Source organism: Mercenaria mercenaria, chromosome 4, assembly GCF_021730395.1.
Source record: "Mercenaria mercenaria strain notata chromosome 4, MADL_Memer_1, whole genome shotgun sequence".
In the NCBI taxonomy this organism is placed as follows: domain Eukaryota; kingdom Metazoa; phylum Mollusca; class Bivalvia; order Venerida; family Veneridae; genus Mercenaria; species Mercenaria mercenaria.
Window position 1 is genome coordinate 13,883,935 of NC_069364.1, and position 22,819 is coordinate 13,906,753.

The 22,819-nt window shown below is 35.6% G+C and overlaps 1 protein-coding gene across 1 annotated transcript; it reads right to left on the reverse strand.

Annotated features, from left to right (window-relative positions):
* Positions 1 to 339: 339 nt before the first annotated feature.
* LOC123553211 (putative neutral sphingomyelinase) lies at positions 340 to 22,214 on the reverse strand. Its single transcript, XM_053540521.1, has 8 exons — positions 22,091 to 22,214; positions 19,668 to 19,770; positions 18,970 to 19,046; positions 17,053 to 17,236; positions 9,475 to 9,678; positions 5,290 to 5,422; positions 2,746 to 2,868; positions 340 to 1,298 (listed from the first exon to the last, which is right to left on the reverse strand). Exons 1-8 carry the CDS (start codon positions 22,120 to 22,122, stop codon positions 982 to 984), a joined length of 1,173 nt encoding a protein of 390 aa, XP_053396496.1. The 5' UTR covers positions 22,123 to 22,214; the 3' UTR covers positions 340 to 981.
* Between the last annotated feature and the right edge of the window lie 605 nt (positions 22,215 to 22,819).

The following is a 22,819-nucleotide window of genomic DNA, read 5'->3' on the forward strand; positions in this document are numbered from 1 at the left end:
GTGTGATGGATGGACAGACTGACTGACAGATGGACAGTTCAAACACTATATGCCTCCAGGGTCTTCGAGATGCTTTGGGCATAAAAATGGTCCTCTAGGCAACAGATGGTTAAGTCACATTTCAAAATTAAACCATTTCACCTAACAGTTACAAAGACGGTTATTTCATGAAAATCTTCCTGACAAAAAGCCCACGTCAAAAGTGGATAGAATCAGTATTTCACTATGATTGTCAATATTTAGTTATATCCGAAAGACAGCATATATAAAACTGAAGACAATTTTCAAGTTTTCCTCTCTTTTAAGCATTCACTGAAAAGGAATGGTTTCCCCCCCCCCCCCCCCAGAATTTTTTAGCTTCTTAAATCACATAAAACTCCACTAAATACTGAATCAGATAAATTATTGTTTTCAAAAATTCACTGGTTATAATATTTCCTCCTATTTACACATTATCAAAACGTTTGAACATACCAGAGCCATAACAATTAACTCAGAAATGCAAAACCATAAAAAATATGAGTACAAAAGTGCTCATTTGGAAAAAGACACATAATAAAGCAGAAAACACACTAAAAGATAATACACAGTTCAATACCCAGTCAGTGCCAAACATATCTTTTTCTTTGGTTCGAATCTCAATATAATGTGTGCAGTAACCGTGGAATTATGCACCTGTGAAAGTTTGAAAAAAAGCCCAACAATTATCAACACTTTCCAGTTGGACATTACTGAAAAGCTGAATTAAAACTACTGTGTTTTAGAGGTCTTTAACCATTTAGATTATTTCATTACTGTAAATTTTGTAAAAGTTTTTTTATAGTGGACCTCTGACCCGATGGAAACTAATGTAAATTTTGTAAAAAAAAAATCATATTAGCCTCTAGACCATGGACCTCTGACTCAATGGACATTAGTGTAAAATTTTGTAGAAAGTCTTTCATATCAGCTTCTAAATTATGGACCTCTAACTGATTGAAATTACTTTAAATTTTGTAAAAGGTTTTTCATATCAAGTCTACCAGCTTCTAGACCATGGACCTCTGATCTGATCATAATCAAAAACTGGGAAATACCAAATCCCATGGACAGAATAAGTAGAAGTTTGAAAAATGTAACAAAATAATCGAGCGGATATGGAATATGAATCACAGAAATAAAATACGCCAATGCAAGACATAGAACAGAAAATGCTATGAAGAATCTACTATTTGTTCTAGTTGACTGAAGACCTGAATCAACGATGCTGACGGATTCTTGTAGAAGTGCCGACAGATCTTGGTCTTCCTGCTTATTTTCTGAAAAAGTCATATTTCTTGGATATAAAAAGGTATAGAATTAAGACACTAATGTTAGCTCTGAAAACCATCTCAATGACATGCCAAATGTCCTGTAAGTACAAGCAATTTAAATCCAATAATGAGCCTCGCCATGAGAAAACCAACATAGTGGGTTTACGACCAGCATGGATCCAGACCAGCCTGCGCATCCGCGCAGTCTGGTCAGGCTCCATGCTGTTCGCTTTTAAAGCCTATTGGAATTGGAGAAACTGTTAGCGAACAGCATGGATCCTGACCAGACTGCGCGGATGCGCAGGCTGGTCTGGATCCATGCTGGTCGCAAACCCACTATGTTGGTTTTCCCATGGCGTGGCTCTAATATGAAATCATTATCTTTCATTGGTAAGAAATTTTGTGTGTTTGAACATGTAATTCCATGGGATATTAATCCATAGATTTCAACTTTGAAGAATTTTACCTGTTCATAGGGATTCAATTTCATGGACTTACTCAACCACAAATCCACCTTTATAAGTCATCCACAAAAAATAATGATTTCACAGTATCTGTTCAATAACTGAATAACAGATTTTTCCCATGCAGATTTTCTGTTGTTGAATTTTGCTCAACACACTAAAGTCAAACTTCCTTATCTCAAACTTGATGGGACAGGCAAAATTTGTTTTAGTTATCTGTTGTTTGAGCTATTGAACAATACAGATAATATACAGATTTTGGCAGGACCTGATAATTAATTCAAGCAGTTCGAGCAAACGAAGTTTGACTATTTATTATGTGGATAGACAGGGTGAAATGATTCTCACTTTAGTCCAAAAAAAACAAAAAAACTTTAATCTTTGAAGGTGAATAATATAAAGAGGACAGGTATATCTCTCTCCTTGAAAGAATTAAACAACTGTCGCCGACTCTTGATTTTCCACATAATTTCCTCATGTAACAGTGGTCAGTAAAACTGCTTAGCATCTTTGGCTTCTCTGCCAGTACTGTCTTGTCCTATGCAAGTAACTGACAACATCCCCATATAAATCATATGTGGAGAACCACTATCTTCTGAAACTTTGTCACAGAGAACCTATGCCTTCTCTGAGGACCAAACACAAGACCTCACAACTCACAAGCTTGCCCTCTATCTACTTTTAAAGGGCGCACAGTCGTCAGATTTAACGGTATGACATATTTATATGAGCCGTGCCATGAGAAAACCAACATAGCGGGTATGCGACCAGCATGGATCCAGACCAGCCTGCGCATCCGCACAGTCTGGTAAAGCTCCATGCTGTTCGCTTTTGAAGCCTATTGGAGTTGGAGAAACTATTAGCGAACAGCATGGATCCTGACCAGACTGCGCGGATGCGCAGGCTGGTCTGGATCCATGCTGGTCGCAAACCCACTATGTTGGTTTTCCCATGGCACGGCTCATATATGTGTGGTTATGTGTATTTACCTTTCTGTTCCTTTTTATCTACAGTTATGGTTGCTTCAACAGCTTCATGATCAGAATAACTGAAAGGTTTTCCTGGCACTCTTCCCAATGTCAGTGAACAGTCCTCTATTTCTACACTGATACCTATAAACATAATTATGTTTCAAATTCAAAATGATAACTGAGTCTTAGTTTATACAATGCATTTCCACACATCAAAATTATAATAAAGGTAAACAGTAAGTGTCCAACAAGATATCACAAAAGTACAAGTACAAGAACACTTTCCAAGTTAACTGTATAATTCAGTAAGCACCTCTAATAATGTACACATTGATAAAACAATTCTGCCATTCAAAACTCTGTATATTCATTTTTTTATTATTATACCTATATAAATTCTGCTTGCACGCCTCGCTAGATCTGATCTGGCAAAAATCCACTCAAGCCGAATACAGCACCCTAGATCGAGCTAGACTGTGTTATAATTACCCTATTGTATCTAGCTGTTTAAATTGCCAGAATCAAAAGTGTTCTTTGGAGTATGGATTTACTTCACATATATCTTTAAATATAAACATCTCTATTATTTCAATTGCAACAATACACCAACAGGTAAATCTTGAAATGACAAGGGTCAGACCTACACTAATGAGTAGTGATTAACAAGAGGGCCATGATGGCCCTATATCACTCACATGAGTACGATTGCTCTTAATGAGAAGATCAAGTTTTGACATAGATCACATAGGCATACACATTAAATATCATCAGGATAAATATTTCCTTGTAACAGTCCCTTTTGCCCTATGGGTCACTAGTTAGGGCCAATCTCCAAACCAAGCTCAGTGATGTAGCTCTGACTGTACTTTTTCTGCCCCACAGCAATACTGATCTTGAGAGGTGTTTAAGTATGGTTAGAAAAAGTCAACTAGATCACAGAGACTGTTTGGCAAACAGAACTTTGAATTCATTTTTAAGGTGTAAGTTCAATGAGGACAGTAAATTTTTAGATTTTGTGTGAGCAAAGAACTTCTCAGATCTTCAAGAGAGGCCTGTAGTCTGTACAAACAAAAATGTATTCATTGAATTATAATAATAATTAATGATTTGTGTCACAATTTATCTTGTTATATTTACAGACACGTTTTACAATCTACTTTCATAACGTGCATAAGGTAAACCAGGAAAAAAAATCTCCCATTTTTGATACCCAATCTACCACTTTTCGGAAACAAATCTACCACCTTTGCAGTTCATAGTGATCACATGTATGGTCCAACTAATGACAATAATGAAATTTCAAATGAGTCCTATAAGTACTTACTGATATAAATCCATTTTGATTAAAATCAGGGGAGGTAATCAGATATAAAATAAGCGTGCATAGCGTCTGGTCAACCTGATGACAAACATTAAGTTTCAAAACCAATACCATCAATAATTCCAGAGATAAAACCATTTTATGGATAAGTGCTGACCATGACCTCAATGTGTGACTTGACCTTCAAGCAACGGGAACTGATATCTTATTTGATTAATGTTGTGTGCATGATTTTCTAAAGTTGAATGCAAAATGCGGCATCTATCATGTTCACAAGGTAAAAATTAACGTATTTTGGCACTTTCAATGTTCATTCAGGGTCCATAACTCTAGAACCTATGATTGGATCTGACAGGTCAGGGTTAGGGTTAGAGTTAATTTGCAAGTTTGTATCAAATCAAACCATGAATGAAGTCTCTATATGGCTGCAAAAGCCGAAATAGCAAAGTCTGGCCCTTTAAGGGGCCATAACTCTGGAACCTATAATGGGATCTGGCCAGTTTTCAAAAGGAACCAAAATATTATGCCAATACAATTTGTGTGCAAGTCTGATAAAAGCTGATTGCAAGATGTGGTTGCTATTGTGTTCAAAAGCAAACAATAGCAAATTTTGGCCCTTTAAGGGGCCATAACTCTCTAATCCATGATTGGATCTGGCTAGTTTTTGAAAGGAACTGAGATAATATGCCAATACATGTACAAGTTGTGTGCAAGTTTGATTTTTGCAGACTGGGGTCATGATGGTAAACAAGTATGCAAAACATCAAAGCAATATCTCAATGGACTTTGAAAATATTTGGGGTGGTACGCAAACTTTAACATTTGTGTGACGCTAACGCTCACGCCAACGCTGGGGCGAGTAGGATAGCTCCCCTATTGTTCGAATAGTCAAGCTAAAAATGTGACCACAGAATTCATGATCTGCAATTACTTTATTAGAGATAGTCCATCAATTCAATTTCCCTACACAAGTAGTCTTACAGATCTGACATTTGAGCAAAGGTGTAGAAAATTGGTAATACAAGCATACTGCTCACCAAATCAGTGTGGATACTCAATCATTAACTTTCTTTCCAACTACCCTTCACTTCTGCTTTTCAATGATGATTTAACTCGAGTAACATGGTAACTATTCCTCAGAATCCAAAATCCATACTGGATGTTATTCAATTAATTTGGTAAGCATGTGACCAAGGTGAGAAAAGTAAATCTATATCAATGTTATTGCTGATATACCCTACCTTCTCCTGCTTTATAAAGGATGTAATCAATTCTTTTCCCATGTGGATATTTATCTCGTTTATTGTTTCCACTGTAACTGTTACTAGGGCAGTCAGATGTATTCCCTTCCTTGTCTTCTGATTGGGTGCTTTGCTGAAACATATATATTTTTTATATCTCCAACTAGTACAAAAAGCTCATTTGAGCCGCGTCATGAGAAAACCAACATAGTGGCTTTGTGACCAGCATGGATCCAGACCAGCCTGCGCATCCGCGCAGTCTGGTCAGGATCCATGCTGTTCGCTTTCAAAGCCTTTTGGAATTAAAGAAACTGTTAGTGAACAGCATGGATCCTGACCAGACGGCGCGGATGCACAGGCTGGTCTGGATCCATTGGTCGCAAAGCCACTATGCTGGTTTTCTCATGGCGTGGCTCATTTATTTATAAACACTAATAACACATTGACCTTAAACAAGGACAAAATATGGCTTTTTGTGTTGAACATCATTATATAGCATGCATTCTTTCCTCTTGACTATTTGGTAAAAGCCTCGACTTCAATGATTATACAAGGTCTTACAATCTACAATCAATATTACTAGATTAATTGTACAATGTTTATATATGATATTTCATTTCTTCTTTTGTTTGGTTTAACCCAGCAGCATTTCCATTAGTCATTAACACTAATCCTGCTAAATTTCTACAATGAACTTGTCCATCTTTCAATTTCGACAGTACCATTAACTGTTAAAAGGGGTGCATACCAAAACTAGAATGTGTCTGTAGGACACTGGGTGTGCCCCCTGTGGTACATTTGTCACAAATAAGGGGCAATATACAAATGTCTGCAGTCTTAAACGAGCAATATAGCTTCAACAAACATTTTATGAAAAGGATTTATCATTCTAGGCCATATCCTTTTTGAGCTATGAGCATCACAAACAAAAAATCCACTATTTTGGCCATTTCAAGGGCTATAACTCTGTAATAAGCGCTAAAATTCTCAAGAAGAATGCAAAGCATGCAAGGTCACATCATGATAAAGACTCAAGCAAGGTTTCATGAATTTACATAAAACACTTGTTGAGCTAGGCACATTATTAGGTGAAAATGTGCATTTTTGGACATTTCAGGGGCCATAACTTTAAAACTAGGGGGAGGAGCCAGCCAAAAAAGAAGAGGACCTGGTATGCAAGTTTATATCATGAAAAGACTCATGCAAGTTTTCATCCATTTATATCATATACTTTTTGAGCTAGGTGCATCACAAGGTGAAAAGGTGCATTTTTAACTATTTCAGGGACAATAACTCTGGAAATAGGGGGCGGAGGCAGACAAAAAATAGGGGGTGGGCAAGTTCATATCATAATAAAGACTCATGCAAGGTTTCATCCATTTATATGAAATACTTTTTGAGTTATACGCGTCACAAGGTGAAAATGTGCATTTTTAACTTTTTCAGGGGCCATAACTCTGGAAATAGGGGGCCGTACCAGATGAAAAATAGGAGGTGGGCAAGTTTATATCATGATAAAGACTCATGCAAGGTTTAATCAATTCATATTAAATAACTTTTGTGCTAGGTGCATCACAAGGTGAAAACATGCATTTTTGGCTATTTCAGGGGCCATAACTCTGGAAATAGGGGGCGGAGCCAGATAAAAATAGGAGGTGTGCAAGATCATATCCTGATTAAGACTCATGCAAGGTTTCATAAATCTATATCAAATCCTTTTTGAGCTAGGTGTGTCACAAGGTGAAAATGTGCATTTTTGACCATTTCAGGGGCCATAACTCTGGAAAAAGGTGGCGGAGCCAGACGAAAAATAGTAGGTTCACAAGTTCATATCATGATAAAGACTCATGCAAGGTTTCATCAATTTATATCAAATACATTTTTAGCTAGGTGCAAAACGAACTTCAGACGGATGCACGCACAGACAAGACCAAATCTATATGCCCCCACCACTCATGGGTGTGTGTGTGGGGGGGGGGGCGGGGGGGGGGGGCTGGGGCACAAACATACTGACTGAATGGCGAACAGTGTAGACCATGATCAGACTGCACAGATGTGCAGGCTGATCTTGGTCTACACTGGTCTCAAATGCAGAATCAATTGTGTCCTGCATGATAAGGCTTAAAGCCCCCTGGTTAAAGCTATTTCACATTCTTGTACAGTTCCTGCTGATGGTTAAATATTCCAGTATCTATATAATGCAAATGTAAAAACAAGAAATGATACTGAAATAGAAAGAAATACTCAGCTTTTGAATACTTTCATATTAAAGGGATAATTTAGATTTTTTCATAAAACATCAGAAAACATACACTTCTAATAGGAATCTAATACAATAACAGAATAAAAAATTTCATATAATATATTGTTAAATATGACTGATGACCTTGTATTCAGAAACTACAAATTACTGAGAGCTTTTCTGGTAGAAGCTATTGTCTATTTTCTTGTGAAGGATGTTACTGGTGAAGTTTGAAAAAAAAAAACAACAAAAGGACTCATTTGGCAAGAAAAGTAGAACTGAAAGTTGGATGTTTTCTTTCATGCTTTAAAGTGCTGAATGTCTTCCTAGTTGTGCAATTTGCAAAGCAAACAAAGCTCATAGTTATCAGAAGTCTGCACTTGACTGGCTAGGGCTGTGGATCGTCGGACAAGTGTCGATCCGATCCGCGAGTCAGGCCTGACGATTCACAGATCGAACCATGGATCACCAGCAACAACTTATAAGGATACAAAAATGCAAGACTGTTATATTAGTACCATTTTCTTTATGGAATCTAAACTTTGCAGTTCTCGTAGTGCTCAAGTTAATAGTTCTAACTTATGTTTCATCTTTTGCTCATTAATTTAGGTGAAGCTTTGCGGGTGGACTTCTGTAATGTTCGGCCATACTTGCAGACGAACAATATAATAATGTCAGTCATTAATATCACAATATTTAGTAGCAGTTTCCCTTTTTTATAAGAAAACTTTATTAATAGGAAAGAAATTGCATGTTTTACTTTTTTATTGAAATTAATTTCTTAAATGATAAATTAATTTCTTAAATAATAAATGTTAATTTACTGTTTTGACAGATTTCACATTAATTTTAGTTCGAAAATAAGACTGATGCTAAGATACCTAAGATATTTGTTTACATCTGGTTTAGAAACTGACAATGCATAATCGTCTTAGACGTGCAAGAGAATTCATTGAAGACGTTTAATGTGGCTTTAATTTAGTTGTATTGATATAATTTTACATATTGCATGTATTAATGAAAAAGATCGCGATCCAATGATCTCGACAATGACGAATATCCGTACTCAAACTTTTGGTTGGATTCGTGGATATCCGAGTACTCTGATACTCGTTACAGCCCTATGACTGGCACATACACTGTAGTTACAACATCTTGACAACCTCCAACTTTTTTTTTCGTATTTTCAAATTTACCCCATACTTTCAAAACAAGGCGTAATTACTCAAAAAATAAAATAAATTTTCTGGAGCAACGACAATATCCCAGGTTAGAAAATTTGTCTGTTTCATTGTAAGATGCGCCACTCCTGAAAATACATGTACTGCATTACAGGGTTCACTCAGTGAAATATATTTCCATCTTACACTAAAACAAACATATATCCTCTACTTATTGGTTTGTTGGAAGGTGTAGAAAATGCATTTAATGCTAAGAAACATTCAACCATTGGTAATCAAGAGTTGTATTGATCAATCACATGTGATATGACAGCGTCATAATGAGGTTGGGCCGCTTTAGAGGTAGTGACATTGCCTAAGAGATGACAAATAGATAATGCTCATGTTCTGAAAACAGTAATTCAAATAATCACATTTAATATGTTTATATTCATCATATTATCAACTTTAAGCAAAACTGGATCGTAAATAAAGGTATCTGAGCACTTTTCTGGGTACTTTTTGAAAACCCCACATATCAAGGTAAAAACTGACTGCTTGATCAGTATTATTTAACCATTAGCCTGCTGGCGGCAAGTGATTCTGCCTTTGCGACCAGTGCAGACCAAGATCAGCCTGCACATCTGTCTGATCATGGTCTGCACTGTTCGCCATTCAGTCAATAAATTTTCAGTGAACACCCCTCTGAATATCAAATGGTATTGCCCAAATTGAATGATGGACCAGTCCATTTCAGAAATTCAGCAGGGTAAGGGTAACTACCTTTTCTAACCAAGCATCCTTCAAGGTTCCGTTACAGCAGATCATCTTGTAGCCTAAATCAACAGGTTCAAAGTTCAAGTCTCCGCAGAGAAAGGAAACATGTGCCCCATTACTTGTGTACTTTATAAACTGGCTGGAACTGAAGGCCTGACATATCCTATGAGCCCGGTACTCATCACGCTCTCTGTTGTATTCTGCATGGATCTGAAAAATAAATACACCCATTTTGTTTGTTCATTTTTCTCAACAAGTCAATATAAAAATACAAGAAAGAGAAACACTACTGTATCAATTTTTATTTTAAACAAGAGGGCCATGAAGGCCCTGTATCGCTCACCTGACCTACTGACCTAAAGATCATCAAGATTAACATTCTGACCAAGTTTCATTAAGATATGGTCATAAATGTGGCCTCTAGAGTGTTAACTAGCTTTTCCTTTGATTTGACCTGGTGACCTAGTTTTGACCCCACATGACCCACATTCGAACTTGATCTAAAGATTATCAAGGTTAACATTCTGACCAAGTTTCATGAAGATACAGTCATAAATGTGGCCTCTAGAGTGTTAACAAGCTTTTCCTTTGATTTGACCTGCCAGGCTTGGGGTAACTGAATACAGTAATTGTAATCACCTGTAACTGATTACTCAAATGCAAGTATTCAAATGTATTTGATTATTCACCTCGATCTGATTACATGTAATGTAATTTAATCAATTACAGTGAATTTTCTGCCTGTAATTGTGATTACTTTTGATTACTCTCTGATTACTGAAGGAATAGTATGACATCAGGGTATAAATATATAAATTTACAATGTAAGTGATTATCTATCTTATGTTTGATTCACTTCATCTGGAGAATATTCCAAATAAGTTCAATGTAGTCAAAAACATTTCCCTAATCAATTGACAGGTACAAAATGTATGATAAATGTACTGAATTGCCATCTTATTATAGTTTTAACTTATTTACAAGTTTATTAGGCAATTGGCATTATAGCATGCCTTTGGCCACTATTAAGGATCAATAATCCACTGACACCTGCATTATCTACTGTGGATTCAATGTATTATGCACAGGTGAGAAAATATGACATTTAGCAGTTAATATACAAACAAGTTAAACAATGACCCTTGGTAATGCAAACATGACTTGCCTGAATTGAAATCAGAATGTTATTAATATTATAATTTATCCTTCAAAATGCAGATTTTTGTGAGCATTTAATTGCAACCAAACTGTCCTTTCATGACTTTACTGAAAGATGTCAAAGTGGGTGCTGGATTATTTTGATATACCCAAGGGTTGTTCTAGGCCCATAAAGGCCAAATGTAAACTGTGCCCATCCATAATTTCTGGGAGTACATTGTCGATATCAAAGGTGAACAAGAGCACCGCCTTGCGGGTGCTGACACTCATCTGATTTTTTTTGTATAATAGAAATATTGTCCTACCCATGATTTTCTAAGTCTAAAAAGGGCCATCATTCTTGCAAAAAGCAGGACAGAGTTATGTTTCCATGGTTCATACAGAACATCAGAGACAAAATTCAAGTACTTTTCAAGGACTTTTTACGATTTTTCAAGCACTATTTTTTTTCAAAACCACGACCTAATCTGAACAACTTTTATTATATAATGCAAAAATAAAACAACCATCACTTGTCACACCTTTGAAAATGACGTAATTCGATTATAATATTAGATTGATGTGATTCACTATTTTGCTGAGGTTTAACGCTTTTCTTGTGATTTTTTAGCGCACTCCTACTACATGGTTCATACAGAATATCAGAGACAAAATTCAAGTACTTTTCAAGGACTTTTTACAATTTTTCAAGCACTATTTTTTTTTCAAAACCACGACCTAATCTAACAACTTTTATTATGTAATGCAAAAATTAAACAACCATCACTTGTCACACCTTTGAAATGACATAATTCGATTATTAGATTGATGTGATTCACTATTTTGCTGAGGTTTATCGCTTTTCTTGTGATTTTTTAGCGCACTCCTACTAATGATACCTCAAAATTTTGTCACACAACGTACAAATACACTTCGTTCTGTCTGCTCTATAGGGCTTCAGCCACTGTTTATATTCGTCTTTTGTCTCCCGCTTACTTGAGTAAACACGTTTATTTTTCTTACTCATTTTAATTCACTGGAAACACTCGCAAATAGCTAAAAATTGCGAGTTATTATTCCCCGTACTTTTTTAAACGGAAACGGAAACATGCAAACGGTAATATAGTAGAAATAGTACTCTGTAAATATCGATAAAGTTTGGCCGTAGACCACTATAATAGCATACGAGTGACCCGATCCTGCAATTTCACGAATTTATTTTCATTTTCTCCGATTTATTTTAAGCCTTAAATTCTTTTTGCAAAGCAAAGTTACGGAAATAATATTTTCAAGGAGTGAAAGGTCAAATTCAAGGAGTTTTTTTCAAAATTCAAGTACTTTTCCAGGTTTTTTAGGGTTTTTGTCATTTTCAAGGAGTTTTCAAGGACTACCATCGAATTCAAGGACTTTTCAAGGCCTGTGCGAACCCTGTACTAATAATACCTCAAAATTTTGTCACACAACGTACAAATACACTTCGTTCTGTCTGCTCTATAGGGCTTCAGCCACTGTTTATATTCGTCTTTTGTCTCCCGCTTACTGGAGTAAACATGTTTATTTTTCTTACACATTTTAATTCACTGGAAACACTCGCAAATAGCTAAAAATTGCGAGTTATTATTCCCCGTATTTTTTTAAACGGAAACGGAAACAAGCAAACGGTGATACAGTAGAAATAGCACTCTGTAAATATCGATAAAGTGTGGCCGTAGACCACTATAATAGCATACGATTGACCCGATCCTGCAATTTCACGAACTTATTTTCATTTTCTCCGATTTATTTTAAGCCTTAAATTCTTTTTGCAAAGCAAAGTTACGGAAAGAATATTTTCAAGGACAGAATGGTCAAATTCAAGGAGTTTTTTTTTCAAAATTCAAGTACTTTTCCAGATTTTTTAGGGTTTTTGTCATTTTCAAGGACTACCATCGAATTCAAGGACTTTTCAAGGCCTGTGCGAACCCTGGTTTCTTGATGTACAGTGTCCACTTATGATGGTGAAAAACTGTTGCAAGTTTTAAAGCAATAGCTTTGATAGTTTATGAGAAAAGTTGACTTAAACATAATACTCAACCAAGAAAATGATTTTCTAAGTCCAAAAGGGGCAATAATTATTGCAAAAAAACAGGATGGAGTTATGTTGCTTGCTGTACAGGGTCAGCTTATGATGGTGAACAAGTGTTGCAAGTTTCAAAGCAATAGCTTTGATAGTTTAGGAGAAAAGCTGACCTAAACATAAAACTTAACCAGGCAACACCCACGCAGACGCCGACCCCAACGCCGACAACCGCTCAAGTGATGACAATAACTCATCATTTTTTTTCCAAAAATCAGATGAGCTAAAAATGGCAACAGACAGCAGATGTTACTTGGTGGAACTCAAACTGACAATGATAAGGTCAGTCTTGAACATTCCTGAAGAAAAGCTGAAAAAAACTTGACACAGTGAAATTAAATTCATATGAACGTAAGCTTCTAAGCGAACTGTGCACAATTTTACAGCCCTTTGAAGAAGCAACAATTCGAATACAAGCAGATGTGAATGTTATGGCCAGTTTAACTATTCCAATCACAATTTGATTAAAACAAGCTATGGACATACAACAATAAAATGACTCAATCGTTGAAAGCATCATTGCAGATTGCTTTCTAACTATTAAAATGATGATTTGTTCAAAATGTCAGCTCCAGTAGATCTGTTTAGTTTAGTTTAGTATTGCAGCAAAAATCTTTAGATCTGAACAATTTTGTCTAAGTGATGAAAACTTTCACAAGTTAATGATTATCAAGGACAATGACACCCTACAGTGAGAAACATGTAACAATACCATAAACGAAGTTTCTGGATTTCAAGATTTAATAATAATTAATTCCATTATCATATTTGTAAATAAAGTTAATTTAACCATATATTAATTCAGTTATATACAAATGTATGCCCATATAACTGTCGTCCAAACAAATGGCTTTATTGAAAGTAATCAACTGTAATCATGATTACTTGGATGCACAGGGGTCATGCTGTCGATCGCCACTTGAGCCATTTGCGACAAAAAATTAAATGTGGCTCCGAAATTTTCTAATTGGCGAAAATGACCCGAAGCTATATCTGTCTGCAAAACTATGAATATTGCCAGTTTTACGAACCAAAAGGTGTGAAAAATCGATAATCTGTGTAGACACAACATCCGTTATTGAAAGGGAGGGAGCCAATTTGCAAATTTGCATCATGCAAGTAATGTAATTCAATCAATTACTGATGCAAATTTAGAGTAATTAATTGTAATTGTAATAAGAAAATGTCAAAGTAATTGTAATGCAATCAATTACTGATGTAAGTAATCAGCCCCAAGCCTGTGACCTGGTGACCTAGTTTTTGACCCCACCTGACCAAGATTTAAACTTGACCTAAAGATCATCAACATTCTGACCAAGGTTCATTCAGATACAGTCATAAATGTGGCTTATACAGTGTTAACTAGCTTTTCCTTTGACTTGACCTGGTGACCTAGTTTTTGGCCCCATCTGACCTAAAGATCATCAAGATTAACATTCCGGCCAAGTTTCATTAAGATATGGTCATAAATGTGGCCTCTAAAGTGCTAACTATTTTTTCCTTTCATTTGACCTGGTGACCTAGTTTTTGATCCCACATGACCCAGATTCGAACTTGACCTAAATATCACCAAGATTAACATTCTGACTAAGTTTCATGAAAATAAAGTCATAAATAAGGCCTCTAGAGTGTTAACAAGCTTTTCCTTTGATTTGACCAAGTGACATAGTTTTTGACCCCACCTGACCCAGACTTGAACTTGACCTAAAGATCATCAAGATTAACATTCTGACTAAGTTTCATTAAGATATGTCATAAATGTGACCTCTAGAGTGTTAACTAGCTTTTCCTTTGATTTGACCTGGTGACCTAGTTTTTGACCCTACATGACCCAGATTTAAACTGGACATAAAGATCATCAAGATTAACATTCTGACCAAATTTCATGAAGATACAATCATAAATGTGGCCTCTACAGTGTTAACAATCTTTTGCTTTGATTTGACCTGGTGACCTAGTTTTTGACCCCAGATGACCCAATATCCAACTCGTCCAAGATTTTATTGAGGGTAACATTTTGACCAAGTTTCATTAAGATTGGGCCATAACTGTGACATCTAGAGTGTTAACAACATGGTTCCCACTCTTTTCCGTGGAAATAATTCAAGGACTTTTCAAGGACTTTTCCAGGACATTTTCACAAAATTCAAGGACTAATAGGTGCCAGAACTTTAAGAAAATAAGCTTGAGCTATCCCTAAAGTGGATGAATACTTCTGCCTCGCTCACTGTCACTTGGTTAAAGTAGTACTGTTTAAGAGACATAATGGAAAATATCTAGGTCCGAGTTATCTCCCCTTTGCTAGATTATCTTGTAATATGAACAGCCTCATGTCATATACTACCTGTCTCTTAAGTTTCAACAAACCCCTTCAAATAGTTTAGAGTTAGGTTCACAAGAATCATGGACAGACATAAATGGACAGATGGACAGTCTCCAATATACCCCCTTTGAACTTCATCGGGGGGGGGGGGGGGGGGGGGGGGTATACATGTAAATTTAATCAAACTAAAAAACAGGACTCATATTACCATTTTATTAATTCAACTAACTTATTCTCAGAACATTTAAGTAATAAACTGCAACTAAAAAACTTGTTTACAAGGAAATGTTTAACTACAACTAGAAGTTATTTGCTCAAAATAAGTTTAAAGAATTCAATTTATGAAATCTCATGGACAATGCAGTCATCTGGCAATACCGATTTATTGTCAATTTTCAGACTTTTGAGATTGTGTTTTACACTAGCTTTGCAAATTTCTCTTGTTTGTAGATAAGAAATCATTTTTCAAAGTGTGTCACGTTTTTCTTTCATCTTAATCACCAGACGCTAATACAAAGAAAGACAACTCTGTATAGACTAAGTAGGTGTAACACCATTTAAATCTCAACTGATGTGAAGAGTTGAAGATACAAATTTTTCAAGAACAGGGATAGCAATGCCGGTGTTTCTCTATTTAAATATGTTTGCTTTTTATATACATTGGCAATATTGTGAGCATACAGAAAGAACAAAATTCCCAACTTTTTCCAGGTTTTTTGTTCTTTCTTTAAAATTCAAGTACTTTCAAGGCCTTGAAAATGAAACGAAAAATTCAAGGACTTTTCCAGTTTTCCAGGAAGCGTGGGAACCCTGTAACAAGCTTTTCCTTTGATTTGACCAAGATTTTATTGAGGGTAACATTCTGACCAAGTTTCATTAAGATTGAACCAAAATTGTGACCTCTAGAGTGTTAACAAGCTTTTCCTTTGATTTTACCTGGTGACCTAGTTTTTTACCCGAGATGACCTGATATCGAACTCGTCATAGATTTTATTGAGGGTAACATTCTGACTAAGTTTCATTAAGACTGGGCCAAAATTGTGACCTCTAGTGTGTTAACAGTCAAATTGTTGACGACCAACGACAGACACAGGGCTATCACAAAAGCTCACCTTGAGCACTTTGTGCTCAGGTGAGCTAAAAATTGATTTAATTTTTTTTGCATTAAACAACAAATCGGCAAAATTACTGGTCATATGGCAACTTTCCTGCTTTTGATGTTGAATTAATCTCTTAGGTGCCCCTCTGGGTATTATTTCAGCTCATTTTTCACTGTGTCATCTGGACTAGATAGCTTGCTCACATGAAAGAATTCTACAACCTGAGAGAGGTTTAGAACTCACAGCAGTGCGGACAAGTGATAAGAAGTCAGTGACCTTAACTGCTCTCCGAAGAAGACCCAATAAAGTACATGAATACAATATTAGGCCTCTGCTAATATCATTATAAATTTGTTAAAATGTCATTTTTTTTAATATTTGTTGGAATTATCATCACACTGTCCGATACAATTTTAGGACATATGGCAATTTTCAAGCTTCTGATAGTGGAGTAAGACCCCGTTTGACCTTATGTCATTTTGTATGTGCATTATTTTCAGCTGTAGTTGGCATCAGAATAAAACCACCAGCCTTCCGTAAGCAAGCTGGATGGCTACCATGTCAATTTTCAAAGTTTCATCATGAAATATGTAAATCAAAGTTATAAGGGAGTAACGATATATCGCAATTCACTGTATCGTGATACCTTAGTCTGGTGATACACATATCCTATCATAGACCTGTTTCACGATACAGAAACAATACAGTGAAAAGTAGAAACGCTGGATGAAAACTTTTATAACATCAGTGTTAAAGATATAACTAAACAAATGTATCATTTATAACAGTTTCTTTAAAACAAAATTAGTAAGTTTTGAACTGGAATATTTGACCTCAGCCACACTCTCCCTCATAACACTGCAAGTAACTATAAATTTTGCACTGAAAGAGTAAGCTAACTAACTTACATGGGTTATATAGAGATGTACAATGGTCCCAGAGACGTCTATCTTCGCCAAGCCCAAACCCTTGCCTCCAAACCAATCGCCATGCTGTATCTTATGACAGTATCCATTAGGATCAAATCTATGGTATAAGGTCTCCAATATTGGATGTTTTGAGAACAGGCAAAGGCCACTTCCTATACTTCCACTGCATGAAATAACAAACTTTATAAATGTCTGCTTAAGGTAAACAAGACAAACATATATAAATGATTTCAGTAAACACTGAATATACATGCAACAGAGTGACTACTGTATTTTGTATCGTAGCCTTATTTATTATGGTGTGAGCTCAGTAGTCTTACCTGCCCTACTTGTAACTTACAGACAGGGAACCAGTAAATACCGGTAAAAATGATGCTGAAGTGTAACACAATGATAGCTCGCAGGTCAGTTTTCAGTTAATTAATCATTGTGTTTATTTTATCTGTTATTGATTTTGGTAGATAATCCTGATAATTCTTACAAATGATACGCATTCTGTTTACATGCGTAGGTCATTGTTGGTATTTACTACTCAAGCAAATTTCGTAACATCGGAGTGTTTTATCCATTACGTTTTGGCCTAAATGACTTTGTTTACTATTATTACCGATCAGATATTGTGAAATTCTCAAAAGAAATTGATTCGGTCAGCCTTAATTACTTTATTTTTGTTTTCGATGGAATTTTCATTAATTGGCCAGAAATGTTAATTACTTTGTTTACCTGTGCAGCATATTGTTGTTGTTTACAATTTATACAAAATGAATCACCGTTGAATGTTTTATCTATTAGATTTGACCCTAATTATTTTGTTTGTTTCGATAACAGTCATTCATTTACGAAAATACACAATGGTGATTGATTCTACATCTGTTGTTTACTATTATATGAGTACATAATGGAAGTTTTGATTGACATGTTTTGAAATTGCATCAAATATTTTGAAATACTTGTAAACATGTTATTGCGTTGTAGTTCGTAAAAAAAGTATAAATACTTAGATAATTAAGAGAAGAGAGGAGAATGGGGAGAGGAGGACTGAGTCAAGAAAAGAGAGGACGAAGTTAAGGAGAGAGAGACAGAATCAGGAAGTTAGAAATGTTTTACAAAAATGGGATCGGATAATTGCAGTTCGGATCGGTTCAGATCAGCTCGGTTAAGTTCAATTTTTGGGCTCGGGTTTAAGAGCGGGTTAAAAATAAATGTGGAAGTTTTAGAACTGACTATTATGTTATAGAACTTTTTGACTTAAGCATACAAATTAATTAAAAGTTTGACGCGGGAAAATACTATTTAAAAAGCTGATGTATTTATACCTGAATTGACTATTAGTATAGTTGACGTCTGTATAACCTTGTAAATTAAACCGAGTGTGAAAAACTGCTGACTTTCTCAATCTATGCAACCAGTGTGGTGTTACAGAAGTATGGCTACACAAAAGCTAATTCCACTGACCATCAGAGTTCAAGGATACTCTGATATACTTGTTTTTTTTATCAATTTAGATGATTTCATTGCATGTCCTAAGAGACAAGTACTGTCTTTGTTCGGGTTTAGCGTCTTTAACAATTTTTCAGTGAAATAAACATTGTTGTCTACTTGTAGTAGTGGGTACAATGCCTAGCTTTATAATACTGCCTCAAAGGAACATCACGCCATAGACATGTAACTACCCAGTCACATTACACTGACACAGGGATGACCAGTCCCAAAACTATCTTCTGAATGCTAAGCATCAAGTGAGGAAGCTACTAGTACCATTTTTCCTATCTTTGGTATGATATGGCAAGGGAGCGTACCCACTACCTTCCGCACACAAAGTGTATGTAGTGTTCTGATGAATATTTGTCCATAGACAGGTAAAAGATACATATTTCAGGATTCTGAAAGTTTTACCTGTAGAAATAATGACTATATGGTAATGTATCTCCAATATTTCTTTTCAAAATTTCAAAGTCACCTTTGTGCCATACCTGAAAAAAATGCCCAACTTAGCTACTGGAGTACTTCAAACAGTAAAGAAACTTAAAGAAAGAAGCCTTCTTAATATGTTCCTATGAATGACTTGTAAATTCTTCCAACATACACCTTATTTAACCTTTAGCCTGCTGTCTGCAACTGACTCTGCCTTTGCGACCAGTGTAGACCAAGATCAGCCTGCACATCCGTGCAGGCTGATCATGGTCTGCACTGTTCGCTATTCAGCCAGTAAATTTTCAGTGAACACCCCTTGGAATAATAAATGGTATTGCCCAAATTGAATGATGGACCAGTCCACTTTAGAAATTTAGCAGGCTAAGGGTTAATCATTTACAGCAAAACAATACAAACGGAAACAGACAAAATAATTAATGTAGAACTGTGCTAAAAAAAACAGTACTCATATCTGACACAAGTACTATTACTAGTTAGCAGTATGAAAGATATTTTTCCTTTGCTTGTAAACAATATAATGCAGCTTGTAGCACGTAGCTTATTCTAGTCAATCCAATACTAAATTCCATTATTACTAATATTAGCCTAATGCCAACGTTTTTGTTAAAATTCTATACAGTAATATTATGTACAATTAAAGGAAGTATGAATGACTGTACCTCTTGAAAAGCTACAATATCATATGATGACTTTCCAACTTCAGTTCCAATAGCCAAAAACCTCTCCTTTCTATTTTTACAAACAAATGGTACTGGCACACCCCTGAAAATATATCAATGACACTATTTTGTACAGAAAATCAATAGAAAAGCACACAAAATTATGTTTAGACATTATCACAAAAAAGATGTAATCACTTGAGTAAAAAAGATTTAGATACCCGGTACAATAAATCCTGTTTTATTCATAATACTTTACTGCTTTTCACATGCATTTCAGCATTGCTTTCCACAAAATACCATTTCACTTTACATCTACATGTATTGTGGAGACAGTTCTTGTCAAATATGTTTCAACTTAGCTAATTAGCTTATTATCAATACCATGGCCTAAGCAGAGTGTTGCAGAGACTTCTAAAATTCTCCTCTAAGCAGGTATTGAACCCAAGATCTGCAGGTTAGGAGTCAGATGCTATCACGTTGCCTCAAATAACTTAATCAACATGCTTAAGTTAAACATTGTTGCATTTATAAATAATTTCATTATCTACACCAAGATCATTCTAGCTTCTAAAGAAACAATAAATATATAGGCAAACAATTTACAGTATGAAAGTTATGTAACCTACCATAATCAATAAACACACTGGTAAGTCAAAAAGAAGCAAGAAGGGCAATAAAGCTCAGTGTTCTATCACAAGCTGATATACAATACCAAGTCAGAAAGGGGCAGCCTGGCTAAAAGGGCAAAAGGGTGGAAAAGAATACGGAACAGGCAGTTCACCCTGCTATTTGCTTCTGCCTTGGGAGCTGAAATCAATACCACAAAACCAGAGACATCAGAAATGGTGGAGTATATCTTTTGGGGTGCCATTTATGACTAATAGTGCTATTGAATTTACAGTACAATCAGCTGTCCAATCTTCATCATTTGTTCAAAAGAATGTTTCCTGCTACTTAATTATGAGAAGTTGATAAAAATTTGTACAAAAATAAAAAACAAGTACTGTCTGTAAGACAGCACGCGCAACTATTCGGCAATTTGACAGTAAAATGAATATATGTCTCAATAAGAGACCTCACTTTAAAAGGAAGTCATTATCTTATATTGTACTAAAGTTATATCCAGAAAGCGAAGAATGCCAAACAGCTTTAAGTATTAAAGGGGCATAATTCTGTCAAAAATACAATTAGAGTTATGGGGATTGTAACCTCACATGCTGATGATGATTATAAAGAAATATTTTTAATTTCAAGTCATTATCTTTTTAAGTACCAAAGATATGTCTATAAACGAAGCTTTTGGAAAAATTTAACACGAAAATAATTCCAAGTATAACAAATTGGTGACCTTGACCTTAGGTATAATGGGCCCAGCCCCTGCACACACTTTGTTTGTATGCTGGACAATATTTATGTGAACTTACAATAAGATATATGCAATAGTAACAAAGATGACAGAAAAACAAAAGTTGCCGAAAAACTTTAACCTTAAAAATAACCAAAGTATAACACTTTGGTGACCTTGACCTTATGTATAATGGGCCCAGCCCCTGCACATACTTTGTTTGTACCGGTATGCTAGACAATGTTTATGTGAAGTTACAGTAAGATATAAGCAACAGTAACAAAGATAAGACAGAAAAATACAGGTTGGTGAAACCAATAGTAGCGTCTTCCACGCATTTATACTACGTATTGCTAAGACAGATCAGTGGAACAGACTAAACGAACAGAAGATGATTATGCCGTTTTTATCTTGTTATTAGAGAGCGTTTTGTTACATACATGCCACCAACTGGGGAGGTACCACGCAGGCATCCAGGCCACACCAGGAGGTGCTCTCATCATGGCCATACTTTTTAAAAAATAAACTGTCAAAACATTAAAATGAAATATTTGTAAATAACTGTTTTAAAATATTACAATTTTTTCCAAAGTCTGAAAATGAATTGCTGTAGGTAAAAATCGCCATTATTGATTTCAGCCAACTTTCGTTTTATCGGCTGAAAAGTAGTCATCGATAAACATGATTAGAACTAGTCGAACTAATCCGAAGTTTGTTTTATTTTGTGACGGTCAAACTGTAACAAAGCTATACATGCAAGATCTGTTCTGTATTCTAAGTGAAACAACAGACTCAGTGTATTAAAATTCATTAAAAGACAAAACAGGACTTGCCTGCAACATGCATATCTATAAAATACGCCATTGTAGCACAAAACAACAGTAACAGTGCTTGTTCACAAATGTGTATTGATTTTCTTCCGGATACTATGCAACATCCGAAGACTACACAAACCGGGACAAGTACTGTTTAGCACTTGCCATGGAAACAAACTTTTTGATTGTTCAAAACATAAATGATTCCATTTGGCTTAAAAATCAAATCATAGTGTAAGAATTGTTTTCGTCATAATTACCAGCAATTAAGCGTCAAAACTTTGATCTTCATGACCGTGCAATTTTCTATTCCGAGACTGGTATATATGCCGACTCCCGTGAACTGTATCCGGGTGCATGCCTATCTAGTCCGTGAGTGACAGACTCAAATTGTTTAGAACTATAGGTATTTTTTGTCCCATAGTTTTCATGACATTTTCGTATATGCAGATGGGATCGAATACCTCTCGCAAAAACACGTGGTGGGTCACTATATAAAATGTTTTGGTATAATTGGACACTGGCAAATTTGACTGACAAAAGCATGCACTTAATTATTCTGCACTCTGTTTAAGAAAGACTTACCGTTGTTTTCAAACCATAAACTTTTTCTCTGTTTATTTTACTGTTAAAAAAAAACAAAAAAAAAAGAAGAAAAAACAAGGACATACATCTATATATCAAACAGGGAATACAAAGCCTCCGCAAAACGAAACCCACAGCACGCAGACGTGCACACTACAAACACACACACGCACGCACGCACGCACGCACAGGCAAACAAAGCAAACACACGAGAACAAAACGAACAAATAAAGGAACACAGAGGGACACCACCTTGGAACGGTCAGTGGCAAAAACACCACTGGGGAGCTTAAACCACTTCAATTATGACAAATTGCTTCCATTTTAATCATGCCATGAATATCCTACCACTTTAGATTTCATACAGTTTGCTGGATTTTAGTGATGAATATAGCCAGTCTATC